General features: G+C 38.9%; 1 protein-coding gene across 1 annotated transcript in view; it reads right to left on the bottom strand.

Moving 5' to 3' along the window:
- Window positions 1-276: 276 nt before the first annotated feature.
- XB5872372.S (pyrimidine-specific ribonucleoside hydrolase rihA S homeolog) overlaps window positions 277-16,556 on the bottom strand; it is a gene marked incomplete at its 5' end in the record, with an annotated part of 60,423 nt that continues 44,143 nt past the window's right edge. The window contains 5 exon segments of the mRNA NM_001086001.1: window positions 277-817; window positions 3,420-3,556; window positions 3,654-3,765; window positions 5,169-5,348; window positions 10,521-10,711. Coding sequence (NP_001079470.1) covers window positions 467-817; window positions 3,420-3,556; window positions 3,654-3,765; window positions 5,169-5,348; window positions 10,521-10,709 — 969 coding nt within the window. The 3' untranslated portion in view covers window positions 277-466.

Below are 16,556 nucleotides of genomic sequence, written 5' to 3'. Positions count from 1 at the left end.
TGGTGGACTTGTAGGTGGGGCTTGCTGTGGGCGCAGCCCTTGGGGGCCCAGGAAATTTTGTCGTATGGGGGCCCTGCGATTTCTGATGGCCGCCCTGCTTATATATTTAAACTTGAGTCTTGACTGTGTAATCAAATTAAGTTTCTTATTCTGGATCTAATATGGAATCATGTGACTGCTTCATCCCTTTCTTTCCTAGCCTCTTTTTATTGGCACATGACAAAAGGAAAACTCTCTCTTTGGTGAAATGCAATAAAAACAAATTGTAATCTGTCATTTGTTTCAAAACACATTTATTTTCCATAGAAGTCTTCTGTTGTAAAATGAAAGGATTAAAATGAAGTTTTAGTTGTAAAAACAGCAACGTGAGTATAAAAATAGATGAATTCTTACCAGATTAACATTACATTCATATTCAATTGCATTATACACTTTTTTTTTATTTATATGTTACAAAAAAATGTTTTTATTGCACAGAAGACTCCATAAGGATGACAAACTTTCCCATATCACATCCTGTCATGACACGAGCCTTACTTTTTTTCTTAAGGTCATCAATCAAATCCAGCACCATCATTCCACGAGCAAATTTTCCAGAAAGCTCAACTGTCACTGCACACTCAACAAAGTCGGTCACTGTGGTCTCATCAATGGCAGCCGCCATAGCATAAGAGTCGCAGGAAACAAATCCAGGTCCACCCACCAAAGCTTTAATCTCCTTTTCATTATATCTCGAGTACTGCAAACTGTGGGCATAGATCTTCTTTATAAAGTCTGCTTTCTTTGTGTTCCTATTGACCCACTGATCATACCATTCCTGACGGGCAAGTGAGAAAAGAGAACTTTAACCAAGTGCAATGTCATGTTACTATCTATGTAATGTTCCTAAATATGCATCAAGCAACAAAAGTTTCCACGTTGCTCTATTTCCCTAATTGTATGTTAGACCTATGGTACAGTTTAATTACTACCTCGGAAGAACTGTGGATACTCAATACTCCTGTAACATACATAAACATAGAAAGTGCCTGTCTATGGCAAGCATTGCTTTGGATCCTCTGACATTTCCAACACCAATTTACAAATTAATAGCAAAAAAGTGCTGCAGGTTATTATTGTTAACTTGACAGACCTGTGCCCAGCTGGTTTTAGAGTAGGGCAGGTGCCCCCAAACTAGAAAAAAATAACATTATAATAAATAACATTTGTTAGTTATTTTAGTATATACATTAAGGATCTCTATCCTGTGACTCTCATGCTGAACCACAACCTAATAAATGTAACTCCCTGTCCCCTCTAGATGAGATACCAATCCCTTATCCATTGCCAATGGCTCGCCTAACTTGTCTCTGACTTTATGCTACAGCTTTTTTTTTTTTTACAATAGTCTATTGCTTAAATCATTGTGACCTGAGATAGTGCAAACATCTGCGTTCATTCTTCTAAGCCCTATGGAAAATTGCCATGGGCCCATCAGTGAGAATTGTGGAAGTGAAAATACTTTTTCCCTGCCTGCAGCTGCTTAATCCATTTAAATGGAAACAGGCTCCAAGCAGGGATCAGAAACAGCTGTTGACAGGGAAAAGACTGACACTACAGCACTACAGACTGTTGTTTTCTTGTCATCTTGACATCCCGTCTGTACATAGGTTATGATCTATAGTCGGTTTAACTATGGCATATACTCTTGATGCTTTGAGAACTTGTCCCTTGTTTGCCTTTATATTTTAGTGTCTAATGGGTTATTTGATAGTTGTGGCCCGAATCAGCAACTCTACATAGCTCTTAACTTGCAAATATGCGAAGATGTGTCTATTAAGGAGGCCATATTTGGACTGTAATCCAGGGAATTTCTATAATTTACTTGTAATAGGATTGAGGGATCCAATTGTTGTTAGGACTTTGGAACTCAGGAATCACTTTGTAAGTGTTCCCTGCTTGACAGCACCTGGCATAGGCAACTTGTATTCTATTTACTTTAATGTGAAAAACCTGCTTGTTCGGAAGGGATTTTTGAGTGCTCTAGTTCTTCCCAAAAATACCATTGTAAACAAAGTGCATGTGTGTTGTAGGCCTAACACTAGACTGGTCAAAGTTAACCTGAATAGTGATGGGCGAATACATTCGCTTAACTGCTGCGAAAATTCGCCAGCGTCAAAAACATTTAGATTTGTGGGGGAAAAGTCACATCTTTAAACCGTTGCGCACTAACATTATTCTGATGCCCGTTGACTTTAACCTCGGTGTCAAAATTTACACGAGCGTCAGAATCGAGGCGGGCATCAAAACTAACACGGGCGTCAAAATTCGCATTTCGCTAATTTTTCAGTGAAGTGAAATGGGTCAAATCACTAAACCTGAATAATTGGTGCTGATTACTGAATTGGCACATTTTTTTAACCATAACCAATATGGTAGCTTAAAAATATCCAGCACATGTACCTGTATGCCTACAAGTACCAATCTCTTGTATGAGCCTTAAGGTGGCCATAGATGTAGAGATCTGCTCGTTTGTCGATGTCACCAAACGAGCCGACCTCTCCCCGATATGCCCACATTGAAGTGGGCAATATCGGGCTGATCTGATCGTGGGCCCTAGGGCCCAACAATCGGATCAGAACGGAGGCCAAATGGGCGGGCGGATCGCGGGACCGCATGAACAAAAAGATGCGGCCGCGATCCAACGGGATTTTCTAACCTACTGGATCGGCATCTGGGTGACTTTCAGGCAGATATCGATCGGGAAAGCCCATCGGGGGGCTCTACACATGGGCTGAAAAGCTGCTGACTTGGTCTGTGTTTGGTGGCCTTTAGTTGCAGTTTTAACAATACTAGGCATGCTATCCCACTTGGCAGAGCTACTTCTTTACCATGTAATCATTTATATTTATAAATATACCATGTAATCATTTATATTTAATAATTTATATTGCTAGCGTATAGTCTTATAAGTATTTATATAGGTAGTTCACCTTTAAATTCTGAGACAATTTATTTATCTTTTTGTTCAGCAGCTCTCCAGGTTGGAATATAGTTGTTAGGGTCCAAATTACCATAGCAACCCGAAATTTGAATAAGAGAAGGAAATATGAATAACAATTAAATTCTAGCCTCCCAGAACAATAGTTTTTAAAATCCCAGGGTCATTTGAAACTGATAAAGGCAAATAATTCAGAAACAATAATAAATGAAGATCACCCAACTGTTTCTAAGAATAAAGGCATTCTATAACATGATAAAGGTTCACTTAAAGGTGTACTACAAAATTTAGTTTAGAGTGACATCTTGTGATACATTGCTTTACTACAACTTGTTTACATGTTAGCTGTCACCTGCCTTTATATACTTTATAGAACTTTATATTTTATTTATATTAAGTTAATTTTGCATTTTCTTACTATAACAAGATCTTTACATACCCATGAGAGTTTGTGACGACATGTGTGTTCCCAGGTAGCAATGTACATTAAACAAGTGAACTCATTTAGAACAATGTAGGCACCTTCGGGATCTGCTAAGAAGTTGAACTCTCCACAAGCCGTAGTATTTCCTCTGGCTACAAAGAAAAAAATAATTTAATATTTTTGTTAAATAACCACTAACACCAGCCAGACTGTGGTAGTCTTGCAACCCAAAACTAACTAGACACTTACACTCCATATTCCCTCCCATTATGTACAAGCTTTTAAGTTTCTGAGGGAAATTTGGATCCATCCTTACAGCCAAAGCCAAATTGGTCAGTGGGCCTGTAGCCACCAAGGAGATCTGCAAATAAGCAAGGACAGCATAACTATTAAATTCCACAGCAATATTAATAGTAGAATTCATTGCAACATTGAAAGTTAGTGCCATGGGTTCAGATACTTTAAGAAGACTTCCATTATATAAACCATGCGTTTTATTGCAAAAGAAGGGGCATGTACCAGGGATACTCTGAATATTAAAGAGGGCTGCATCATTTGAGCAGCATCCTTTACTAGCAAAAGGAGGAACCTCTGTTTTTGGGACTGAAGAGAGTGGCTTGCTTTGAATAGTTTGCCTTATGTGCAGAAAGGAGGACTCCTTGCAGGTAAAGCCTGGTGCTCCAGACATACATGGGGAGAGCTGCCTAACCTCCAATGGATGGTTTCACAGACAGACCACAGCCAGAACATCTGTGTGATAACGCTGTGTAATTGTGTCGCAGATATGTACCGTACTGTATATTTGTAACACTAACTGGGCTAGCTTAATCATTTTCTTTTGTTTTCACTCCTTGTATAAAGTGAGCATTGCTTCCATTAGGCTGACCATATTATTACCTGCTATACTGCCATTATGCATTTGTTAAACACGGATACAAGTCTGCTCCAATAACTCTGTCTTGTTTCTACATGGATGCACCTCTCCTATACTGGCCACATTGGGGCCATTGGTGGAGGAAAAATATTTGCTTTGCAAGTATGTAGTTTTCGGAAACATGTAGTGCGATAATAAAACTACATACTTGCAAAGACTCTCCAGATTTTCTTGTTATTTTATGTTACCGAGGTGGAGATGGCTACTCCATTTGTCTGTGGAAGAGTCTGACTAACTAAATCAATTGGTGGATCACTGAGGAATAATTTGCAGAAAAATATTTGCTACCTGTGCCTCCTGGCTTTCCCTAACTTGCACATCTGAATATGTCCTTCAGTTGTGCAAGGTAGGGGCTGTGTAGGGTGCGAGGGAAGCGTATATATGCCTCCATCCACACCCCTTAGATAGAGTGTTGCCTAATGCAGGCAGTGCTGTATTCAATGGACTAGCCATTGGTTTTTGTGTTCCCAGGAATGCAGAAACCTGCAGTCATTCTGAACAAAATTCAGTGTGCAAAGTGTAAAATAAAATGGTCCATTCTATCTTTTTTTAACTTTGCACACTGAGCAGGGGTGTAACTAAAGAGGAAGTAGACCCTGGGGCTGCAGGGGGCACAGGGGGTATAGGGGCCCAATGAAGGCAGAATTAATGAGTCATTTTAATATATATTGGTAAAACAGGACAACCTCTGGAGAGTTTGGGGGCCCCTCAAATTATTTTGCTATGGGGCCCAGTAACATCTAGTTATGCCACTGACACTGAGATTTGCAAAGTAAACTTCCCCTTTTTGTTTTATTACAAAACAGAGTGCCTTATAATTCAAGAATTACCTGGCCAGGGTGCTCCGATACAATTCTGTTTAGAGCATCAGCAGCATGTTCCTTCTGAATTTGTTCTAGATCTGGAGCATCTGGATCAGGAACATCCCCTAGACCATCTACTCCATGAAAATAGGAAGCATGAATTGCTTCTCCAAGGACTGGTTTGGATGCTCCTCTAAAAACAGGGATCTGAAAAGCAAATGATATGTAAAAAAAAGTATGCGTATGTTGTGTTTACCTTTAAATTAAGTTTGAGTATGATGTAAACAATGATATTTGAAGACAATGTGCAACTGTTTTTTATTTATTTTCATTTTTTCCAATTATTTAGCCTTCTGTTCAGGACAGTCATTTTAATCAGAAACTGGAAAATGAATAGTTAAGGGAAAGAATAGGAAGTTAAGTAATAAAAGTAAGAATAAAACCAGAGCCTTACAGAGCAATCGTTTCTGAAAATTGGAAATAGGCAGAAGAGGTAAGCAAGTATAAATAACTCAAAGCTGAACTATGCCTTAAATAATATTATGTGCTAGAATAATTAAATCCCAAAATCTTTGCAATTTTGTGTTTAGAAATGTTATTCTAAGTTTGTTACACCCAGCCTCTCTGGGATACTCTTTTTGGCATTACACAACTTTTCCAGTGTTTCTTTCCCTGTCCCTGTAATTTTGGAAAACATGGTTGTACATCTTATATAAATATATAAAAAAGTATATGTTTTCCCCTAGTGACTATGGGGCAAATTTACTTACCTTCGAAGTTGAGCCAGCTTTGACTTCGCCGCACTTCGCCAGACGTAGATTCACCAGGGCTGTGCAAATTCACGAAAATCCGAAGTTGCGCACAAGCTACTGATCATTTGCAAAGTTGCACTTGCATATAGCACCAAGTTAAAGTACAATGGACATATATGACGCAGCAAATACATTACACTACACAAGCCTGGGAAAGCTTCATAAAATAAAATAGAGTTGTTGTTTTGCCCTACAAATGTGCCCACTGTATCGTTTAGGTGTCATATGTTAGGAAATCTAGGGGGGAAGGAGGGTACCCCCAAAAAATTTATGATTTTTTTCAGCCTATCACCCTTAAAAAAGTAAAAGACTCCAGCGTTTTTTGGGACTTTGGGACTTAAGCTAGTCTTATCTACTCTATTGCACTTTGCCTGGTATGTGGTGGCGAAGTAAAGTCTGGTGCAAAAGGTAACGTTCACGAAAATCCGCAACTTAGTGAATTAGCGTAGTTACATCCCTTTGCCAGAGCACAACTGGCGTAAGGGTGCGAAGTAGCGCTAGAGTAGGTCCACTAGAGAATTTATGCCAGCACCCATTAGTAAATCAGCGAAGTGGCAAAATGATGTAACGCTGGCGAATTTTCATTAGCGTTAGCCACTTCGCCCTTTAGTAAATTTGCCCCTATATCTATGCGTATTGAGAGTATATGAATGAAGTGAAATTATAAAATAAAAAGGGCAACACAATATGTGACTATTGTAGATAAAAGAATTATCAAATTTACTAATCCAATTTAAAGGAATGATTTTTGCCTAATAAAAGAAAACACAATTATAAGCAACTTTCTAATATGAATTTTATTAAAAATTCTTAGTGCTTTCAAAGTTATTTGTAAATGTAATTGGTATTGAAAACAGTCTCCTCCAGTAAAACAGGTCTGTTACTACTTGCTTGTGTTACATTGTTTCAAAAGCCAGAGCCACCAGTGCAGAGAATAGAAAGGGACAAAAACTGCTTTCAATAGCAAACCATGGACAATTGATAATGCATGAATATTGCAAAGTTGCTTAGAATTATGTTCTCTTATATTTGGCAACAACATTTTTTGGGGGTGACATGTCCTTTAAGGAATATAATGTTCACCCTGTGTTTGCATAGGTTTCATGCCACAATCTAAAAATCTACAAGAAACATGACTCCAGATAAACCCAGGGTCGGACTGGCCTGCCGGGCCCCGGGAAATAACCCGATGGGCCCCGGCATTGGTGGGCCCCTAGGCCTTAGTTACCTTGCCATCACATAGTAATAATTAATTTTGAAATGTACGGTCCGTGAGTGACACAAGGGCGGTGGGCCCCACTAAAATCTGAAGCAATCCAGTAAATGATTGGCAGTGGGCCCACTGCCCACGTCCATCACTCTGCTTCACGGATCACGGATCCCATCCCGTGGCCCACCACCTGCCTGCAATTCAACGTAGCTCCCTCACAAGGCTGCGTAAGAAGAAAACAAGCAGGCAGCTTGAAGAACAGCAAAACAGCTGCAGCGTCACATTACAAAGTGAATTATTTGAATATCCCGCCCCACACATTTTGGGTCCTGTAGATAAGGTGCAAGTAGGTCTTTATGCTGGCTTATCTACACTTGAGAAAGTTGCTGGCTGCTTTCCAGATTCCACACCCCATCACAGCAGCAAGAAAACTAGTAAGGACTCAAGCTTTATTTATTGCTCATTCTGCCTGGTGGTATTTATCTAGAGTTTAACTCTTTCCTTCTTGTCATTTACCATTGCCTCTGCTAAAATTATTGTATAAAAAAAAAATAACAGTGTTCAGGGGTATCATTTGTAAATCTGCCACTGTCATCCTGTTTTTAGCTCTGGGGGGTATTACATATACCTGCTACTATGTTCATGCAGCTGTGAGTTCTAGAATTATTATACATTAAATTGCCACCTCGCCATCCTTCTGTAAATTCTGCTGTGCCATGCTGTTATGAATTCTGGGGTTATTTATACATGAAATTCCCACTATGCCATGCTGCTATGAATTCTGTGAGTGTTATACAAGAAATTGCCATTTAAAAATGTAATTTTTTTTATTTTGTATACTTTTCAAATTATTTTGACTAAAACCACTGCCTGGTTGCTAGGGTAATTTAGACCCTAGCAACCCGATATTTTTTTAAATAATTTTGTTATTTATTTGTGGGCACTATTTTTTTTACTGGGGGGGGCTGTGGGCCCTTGAGATGAGGTTTCCTGGTGGGCCCCAGGCACCCTAGTCAGACACTGGATAAACCAATATATCAATAATATAATTATTATGTATAAACAATATATAAGTGCTATATACAGTAAAGAAGATTAGTAATGTGGCTGTAGCTGGTTATCATGATCAAACAAGTACAATAAAGTTGCATATTGAAACCTTTCAGTATCACAACAGTCAAGGTACTTGTCCAAACGCTTCCCTCAGACATCACGCACCTTAAAAATTTACATTGGTTTTGCTTCTTTTTCTGTTTAAGGGGTGGTTCACCTTTAAAGTAACTTTTAGTATGATATAGAACGACCAATTATAAGCAACTTTTCAATTGGTTTTCATGATTTCTTTTTTATAGTTTTATAGTTATTTGCCCTTTTCTTCTGACTCTTTGCAAATTTTAAATGGGTGTCGCTGAACCCTTCTAAAAAATGCTCTGTAAGGCCACAAATGTATTGTTATTGCTAATTTTTATTACTCAGTTTTCTATTTAGGCCTCTCCTATTCATATTCTAGATTCTTATTCTCATCAATGCATGGTTGCTAGGGTAATTTGGACCCTAGTTACCAGATTGTTTAAAATGCAAATTGAAGAGTTGCTGAATAAAAAGCTAAATAACTCAAAAACTACTAATAATAAAAAATGAAAACCAATTGTTAAATGTCTCAAAATATCAATCTCTACATCATACTAAAAGTTATTTCAAAGTTGAACAACCCATTTAAGATTACCAACTGCATACTTGTGTGATTTGACACTTTTGTTTTACAGAAGCTGGTCATCATGTTGTTTTTTTTTTTTCATTTTTAATTATAATCAGACCCACATTTGTGGGCAGGCCACAAAGGCCTAGGGCAGAGTCAAGAGTTTACAATGTACAGGGGCGGTGCAAGAGGGGTTAGAGTAGGGGAGGTCTGGTGTGAGTGGGGGGGGGTGAAGTGCAAGAGGGGACATAGGGGCACAGGCATTTTGAAATCCAGCCCTGATTTTATAATGTATCCTAAATCTAGCCAATGTTATCTAGACTGTGGTAGGACATTGCTGGTGAATATAATATTTCATTAATTGGTTAAAAACTAGTTATGAGCTATTTCATGGTTATATGATAACTTTTGCTTTTTGGCGTGTAACTTACCCCCTAAGAGATCTTGGCACACAGGGAGTTTTGTTCACCACTTTCAAAAAACAGTGCTGGGCAAAATGTCCCTGTCTACTTGTCACCAAACCCAATTAAGGATGCACTGAATCCCAGATTTGGTCGGGAATGGGCAAAATTCAAGCCTTTTTTAGCAGGATTTTGATTTCAACCAAATCCGTTAAGTAGGATTTGGGAATTAGAGGGTTCTGTGCTTCCCTAATAGTAATGAACAGGGCTGGAACTAGGGGTAGACAGAAGAGGCACCTTCCTAGGGCTCCAAGATAGGGGGTGCTAGGCAGGTACATATTAAAGGATCTTCTGCCTACCCCTAACTCATGTTTGCTCTCCTCTGCCGCTCTCCCCTCCTCTCTGCTGCTCTCCCCTCTGTCAATGCTCCCCTCCTCTGCCCCCCTGTCTGCCACTCTCACAACTCCTGCTCCTAGGATGCCTGGCCAGCTTGGCCTGGCCCTGGTAATGAATGAAAATCTAATTTATCGATACACATGAAATGTACCATGTGCATTAAGGCTAGTGCTTTTCATATCTATTACAAGTAGTAACAGGTGGCTAGGGACATTTTCACAATACTTTATTCTTTTAGAGGGCATTGTTAGCGAAGCCGCAAAAGTTAATTTTATCTTTTCTTAAACAACAATTTTAATATTCAGGAATAAAAGACCTGGATATACTGTATATGTGCAATTTTTATGTCTTAAGGGGAGACATGATAACTATGTATAAATATTAAACAAGATCATATAATAATCTCTTGAATGCTTTTTCTGCAGGAGGTCCTTCCACCTGACACATGAGCACCAATTCCGATAAGAAAAAAAAAAAAAAGGAAGTTCCATCTTAATATTCGGAAGGGGGGGTTTTTACAGTGAGAGCTGTGAAGATGTGGAATTCTCTCCCTTAATCAGTCATACAGGCTGATACATTAGATAGCTTTAAGAAGGGATTGGATGGCTTTTTAGCAAGTGAGGGAATACAGGGTTATGGAAGATAGCTCATAGTACAAGTTGATCCAAGGACTGGTCCAATTGGAGTCAGGAAGGATATTTTCCCCCTCTAAGGCTAATTGGAGAGGATTCAAATTGGGGTTTTTGTCTTCTTCTGGATAAACTAGCAGTTTGGCAGGTTATATATAGACTTAAAATCTTAAACTTGCTATGAAAGCGCTTGTTTTCTATTAGCATACTATTTCTTTAAACAAGTACTTACATCAGAACGATTGCACACTCGAAGAACACGAAGGACATTTTTGCAGACGTTGTCCAATGGAGTGTTGCCACCCACACATGTGATCCCTAAAATTTCTACATGGGGAGCAGCAATTGCCATCATGATAGCCTGAGCATCATCTGTACCACAGTCCACATCAATAAGAAGCAGCTTCTTCTCGCATGACATGACTAAAGGAAAAGGAAAAGAAATTCTGTGAATGTATATAGAAATAATCTGCTGTTTATTACATTCATTGTATATGGTTTTATATGTGCAGAAGTGCATAATAAATGTGTCAGGCTGGTTTGGCAAATTAACCACTGTAGAGATCAGTTAACATTATTTATCCTCTATGGATGGGAAAATAAATGACCAATTTATAACCTTGCAAAATGAAGGCAGTAAGGACAAGGCTCTGTTGCAGTTCTCATCTGAATGACAGAAGTTAAAGAGAGGGGGAATTTTTATCAAAATCAGAAAATTTTTGATAATTTTCTTTAAAATAGTCCGAACAAATCCGCACTTTTTTTCCCCTTATTTATCAATACATTTTTCCGAAAATTTCCTGTGCTGGAAAAAAAACTCGATAAAACCGTGAAATAAATTTAAAGTGTACACGTTTTTCAGATCTGAAGCTCAAAAACTCATATTCATTTTCATATTATTGCTCGAAAACCACAAAATCTTTGGATTATAGCATGAAACCCAGATCAGGATGTCTTTGGGACTTCTCCCATTGACTTCTACAAGAACTCAGCAGGTCTGAGTTGGAGTACTTTTTTTATTCGGACTTTAAACATCATCTGTGTTTAATAAAGTTTTTGGCATTCAGACTTTAAAGGGATCCTGTCATCGGAAAACATGTTTTTTTTTCAAAACGCAGTTAATAGTGCTATTCCAGCAGAATTCTGCACTGAAATCCATTTCTCAAAAGAGCAAACAGATTTTTTTATATTCAATTTTGAAATCTGACATGGGGCTAGACATTTTGTCAATTTCCCAGCTGCCCCTGGTCATGTGACTTGTGCCTGCACTTTAGGAGAGAAATGCTTTCTGGCAGTCTGCTGTTTTTCCTTCTCAATGTAACTGAATGTGTCACAGTGAGACATGGGTTTTTACTATTGAGTGTTGTTCTTAGATCTACCAGGCAGCTGTTGTCTTGTGTTAGGGAGCTGTTATCTGGTTACCTTCCCATTGTTCTTTTGTTTGACTGCTGGGGGGGAAAAGGGAGGGGGTGATATCACTCTTACTTGCAGTACAGCAGTAAAGAGTGATTGACGTTTATCAGAGCACAAGTCACATGACTTGGGGCAGCTGTGAAATTGACAATATGTCAAGACAATATTTTTATATTCAAGACAATATGTCTTGAATATAAAAAAATCTGTTTGCTCTTTTGAGAAATGGATTTCAGTGCAGAATTCTGCTGGAGCAGCACTATTAACTGATTCATTATGAAAATTTTTTTTTTTCCCATGACAGTATCCCTTTAATAAATAACCCCTAACCCCCTGGGCTCTCCCTTGCCTCATGAAGTCAGCACTGCTAAATTCAGGCAGTGATGTATCCACTGGAACAGCCACAGGTCTTTGTGCTCCAAAAATTAAGGAGCAAGGAACGTGGTGTGCAAAGTGCAAACAAAAAGCAGATAGTGCCATTTTTTACACTTTGTACTTCCTCTTCTGAAATAAAGCCCTACTATGTATCAAAATGACAATTTTACAAGTATCAACATACATATTGATGTCCTTTAAAGATACACACTGGGGCCTATGTATTTGCCGAAAAAACAGTGTAAAATGCTTTGGAAAAATAAATGTTGAAATTACCAAGATGTGTTTTATTTATGCCATGTGAATGCCAAATTTGACGGCGTTATTTTAGACTGCTCAGATAAAGCACATACAAAAATTCTACCTTTTTTTTACACTACATAATACATCTGCCTCAATGTGTCCATGTGCAAACTTCAAGTTTTGATACACTGGTGGAGTATGGGGGTGACTGGCAGAATCAATAATTTGGGTGGCTGCCACATTAGTGTTTCATTTTTTTAATATGGCAACCTAGGAGAGGGGCCAGACTGGGCGGATATGATTATTTGACCCCAGACCAACTATCTGATCATATTTGTGCTGTGTTCAGACTCATCAGGAGGAGACTGGTTCCAGTGTTCCTGGCCAGTATATATGACTGATATTTGAAGACGGGTTCATGGTTTGCACCCTTTACAGAGGAAAAATAAGATGCTGAGCTGGCAGGATATGTTGGTCAATGTACAGGACAGCCCCCCCTCCCCCCGCCTCCTGTTAGTGCACACAAACATGCATACAGTGCTTGAATTGGAGTGAAAAAAGTGGATGGATGCTCTGTGTGGTGAGGGTGCTAAAACAAGCCACTCCCACAACCCACACCCATTGTTATATTAAGCCTCACGCACCAATACTTTTTGGTTTCATCCACTTTAGAGGCAAAACCATTTTGCTATTTCCATTTTGCTATTTCCTTCTAATGCACAGTTTGATGCCCAGTATGCATAGATTTACGTATGTGACCTGTAGGGACCCCAAAATGAAAATTGTGCATATGACTTTTTTTGGCTGTCAGTCCAGCTTCTGCAAACACAGCTCCTTGCAGGACTGGATGTACATAGTGGGTGCCCCTAGGCCCACTGCCGTTTGTCGCCCCTGTCCCTTCCCCTTTATTCGTGCAAATTTTCATCATCTGGACTGGAGCAATGGGGATTGTCGCAAGGGAAATTTAAAAAATGATTATACCCTGTGTTTTTGAACCAATGTGGGTGTGGTTGGGCAGCATGCCGCCCCCCTAAAATCCTGCCATCCTAAAATCCTGGCTCCTTGCCTGTGTATTGTGTCATAACAGCCCCATTATATTCTACATTACCCAAGATTATTTAATATATATATCATTATCTCACTATTCCTTACTCTGCTGCTGTTTAATACCTTCATATTATCTTTTTGTTTCTTCTGTTTTCTTCTTCTCTCCTTTTCTCTATATCTCTCTCTGATGCTCCACCTTCTTTATCTGTTTAACACTTCTCTATCTCTTCTCTATTTGTCTCCCTGCAATCTTTTCTTTCCTTCAGTGGCGTAACTACCAGGGGTGCGATCGCACATGGGCCTGCGCCCCCTTGGGGCCCACCAGATTTGCGATAACAGTTAGCGTGGGTGGCTGGGCAGGGGAAATTTTACAGAGTGCATCCCAGCAGCACTCCAGTGCGCGATTCATAGGGGGAGGGCCTTACAGGGGGGCTCTGATGCCCATCCTATACCAGGGCCCGCCAGCAAGTAGTTACGCCACTGCTCTCTTTTTATCCTCTATACATTTAACTATATTATATTTTACCGCTGCATTGTATTTGCATGCAGAAGTAGAGAGGAGCAAAAGAAAGTTCTGGGATTCAAAACTTGCATCCACATTGAGGAGATGCTATTTCACAGAAATAAATAAGTGAAGCATGCCTCCAAACTGTCCCATTTTTAGCAGGACAGTTCTGTTTCTGACAGCTCAACCTGCTGTCCCGCATAGGCACTTTAAATTCCCGACATTCTGAGCAGCTAGAAAAAAAAGTTTCTAACCTCCACAGCATCACTTGGGGGGGGGGAACCTACAGAGTGCTCAGTGGTGCTTCAGTCTGAGAGGCGTGCCTGGATGGGCTCTTCTAATTCTAAACTCTGTGTGTGTTACTGTGTGTGTGTGTTACTGTGTGTGTGAGTGATTGGTACATTTGCTGCTGTGTGTGTGTGATGCCAGCTGTGCTAACACTCATGCCCCTTATCCCACTCTATTCGCACAGTGACCAGGCAATAAACTCACTCTGTTTTACCATTGGTCTGGCATAAAAGTTGCAGGAGCAGGTTCTTCTCTCTCCCCACTAGCAATTAGCATTCAAAGGCTTCAGAAGACTGTGCACGCATATGCAGTGACCTCACTTACAGGCAAAACAATTTCAGCAGTGGTCCCCCAGACAAGTGTCTCCCCCAGGCTAACATCTCTGCTGTACTATATATTTATCTGTGGCCCGTCAAAACACTTATGGGGGGAATGTAATAAAAGTTGCAAACAAGAAAACACTTTGCACAAATAAGAATAAAATTTGCATTTTGCAATGTAATATTCTTCCTTAAACTCTTATTGCATTGCAAATTTTAATTGAGCACTTTTAAGAAGTGCTTGAATGTGTCTATTATCTTTTGGAGTAAGCAGAACTTTTTCATTAAGAGCTTGTATTACATTCACTGTGCACTGGCACAAACTATAAAATTAGCAAACATTTCACTGTCGGTTCGCAACAGCTATATAAAATTTACACAAAGGACATTTTTTTGCACAAAGGCATAACTTTTCAGATTGCTAATATTTTTTCAATTACATTCCCCCATTAATTTGCCATATTAACCTCTGGGACAATGATCACAACAATAATACACTAATATGATTTTATTTTAATATAGTGATTTGGTATTTGTTGTAGTATGACATTCAGTGAGTCTGTATTACTCTAAATATATATATAAGATGGAGTGTGAATCCTATGTTTATGACTTATAGATCTCCAAGAATTACTGTCTGTACCTGAAATGTATTTTTAGTATTCCAAGATGAATAAAAAACAAGGGGTGGGGGTGAAACAGATTAGAAGCACAAAAGCATACAATTCAATAATGATTAGCATTATTGATAGTGGCCCCAGAGGTCTTGGACAGATTCCAAACAATACCCTATCAGCATGGAATTTATATGGTCTCCACATGGGATATCCTCCCCCAATCCAGAAGCATACTTGCAGGATATTTGCTTCCTGATTAACCTGACCCTATAAAGCGTACATGCCTGTGTGAGGATTAGTAAAACTGTAACATGGACTATAGTGAGTGATTTAATAGTATCTGTAAATTTCTCTCTCTCTCTCTATACATATATATATACATACATACATACATACATACATACAACATATATATTGTTAAATCCAGGCTAATTAAAACACAGGTCAAAATTGTGTGACTGATGACTTTATAGTATATTTAAAGTGCTAGAAAGGGTAGGGGAAAATTGAATTCTGTATTTTCCATAAGCTCAGAACATCATCTTAATAGCAGCTCTGAAATGGAGCACAGAGGTCTGTGGCATGCAAAGTGCAAAAAAGGCTGATTGCAGCCGTTTTTTTGTACTTTGTACACTATGTTCTGTTAGATAACTGTCCATGTGGTGTATTTTAAAGGAATGGAAAACATCCAAACCCATCAGTGGCATTAATTAAAAACGACTCCAGCTAAAGGCACAAACACTAATGTTCTCGAAAAGTCACCAGTGGTGACTTCACCTTCATTTTTTATTATTACATTAAGACTGTACTATCTATCTAGCATCTTTATAGTCCAGCATATGACTCTTAATCTTTTGTAGACCCATTAAGACAGGGACATGGCCTAGCAGTCTAGGGTAATGACCTTACATGACAAAACATCCTATAATATTGTAAACCTCACAGGGTATTGTGATTGAAACTGATTTGAGGCAGACCAGGTTTTGATAATTCTGTTACTCCAGAACATAGGTCAGTTTGTATGTGTGTGGCACTAATCTATCAAATCTTTTTGCTTCCTTAGCTAATTATGCGTGACAACTTCCTGTCATTTGTGTCACTTAAGACTGATAGGTTTCCTTTTTCCTGATACAAATACATCAGTCTGGCCTTTGGCAGGTCAAGTTGTGTGGGGGCAGAAATCTGTGATTAATTATCTCTTATGTTCTTCAGTTCACATTGATATTTGTGTGGTCAGTTGAAATCAATTTTTTTAACACTGTTTGTATCATTTATTATATTTTTCTTTATTAAATGTAATTTAGGGCCTTGGCGTTTGGTTGTTAAATGTTAAAAAGGGTACACAGAAGCCAACACTTAAAGGGATACTGTCATGAGAAAACATGTTTTTTTCCAAAATGCATCAGTTAATAGTGCTACTCCAGCAGACTTCTGCACTAAAATCCAGGGCCGGATTTGCA

The sequence above is a fragment of the Xenopus laevis genome, chromosome 6S (assembly GCF_017654675.1).
Source record: "Xenopus laevis strain J_2021 chromosome 6S, Xenopus_laevis_v10.1, whole genome shotgun sequence".
In the NCBI taxonomy this organism is placed as follows: Eukaryota; Metazoa; Chordata; class Amphibia; order Anura; family Pipidae; genus Xenopus; species Xenopus laevis.
Note: the sequence above shows the minus strand (reverse complement) of the source record. Positions and strands in the feature narration are given on the sequence as shown.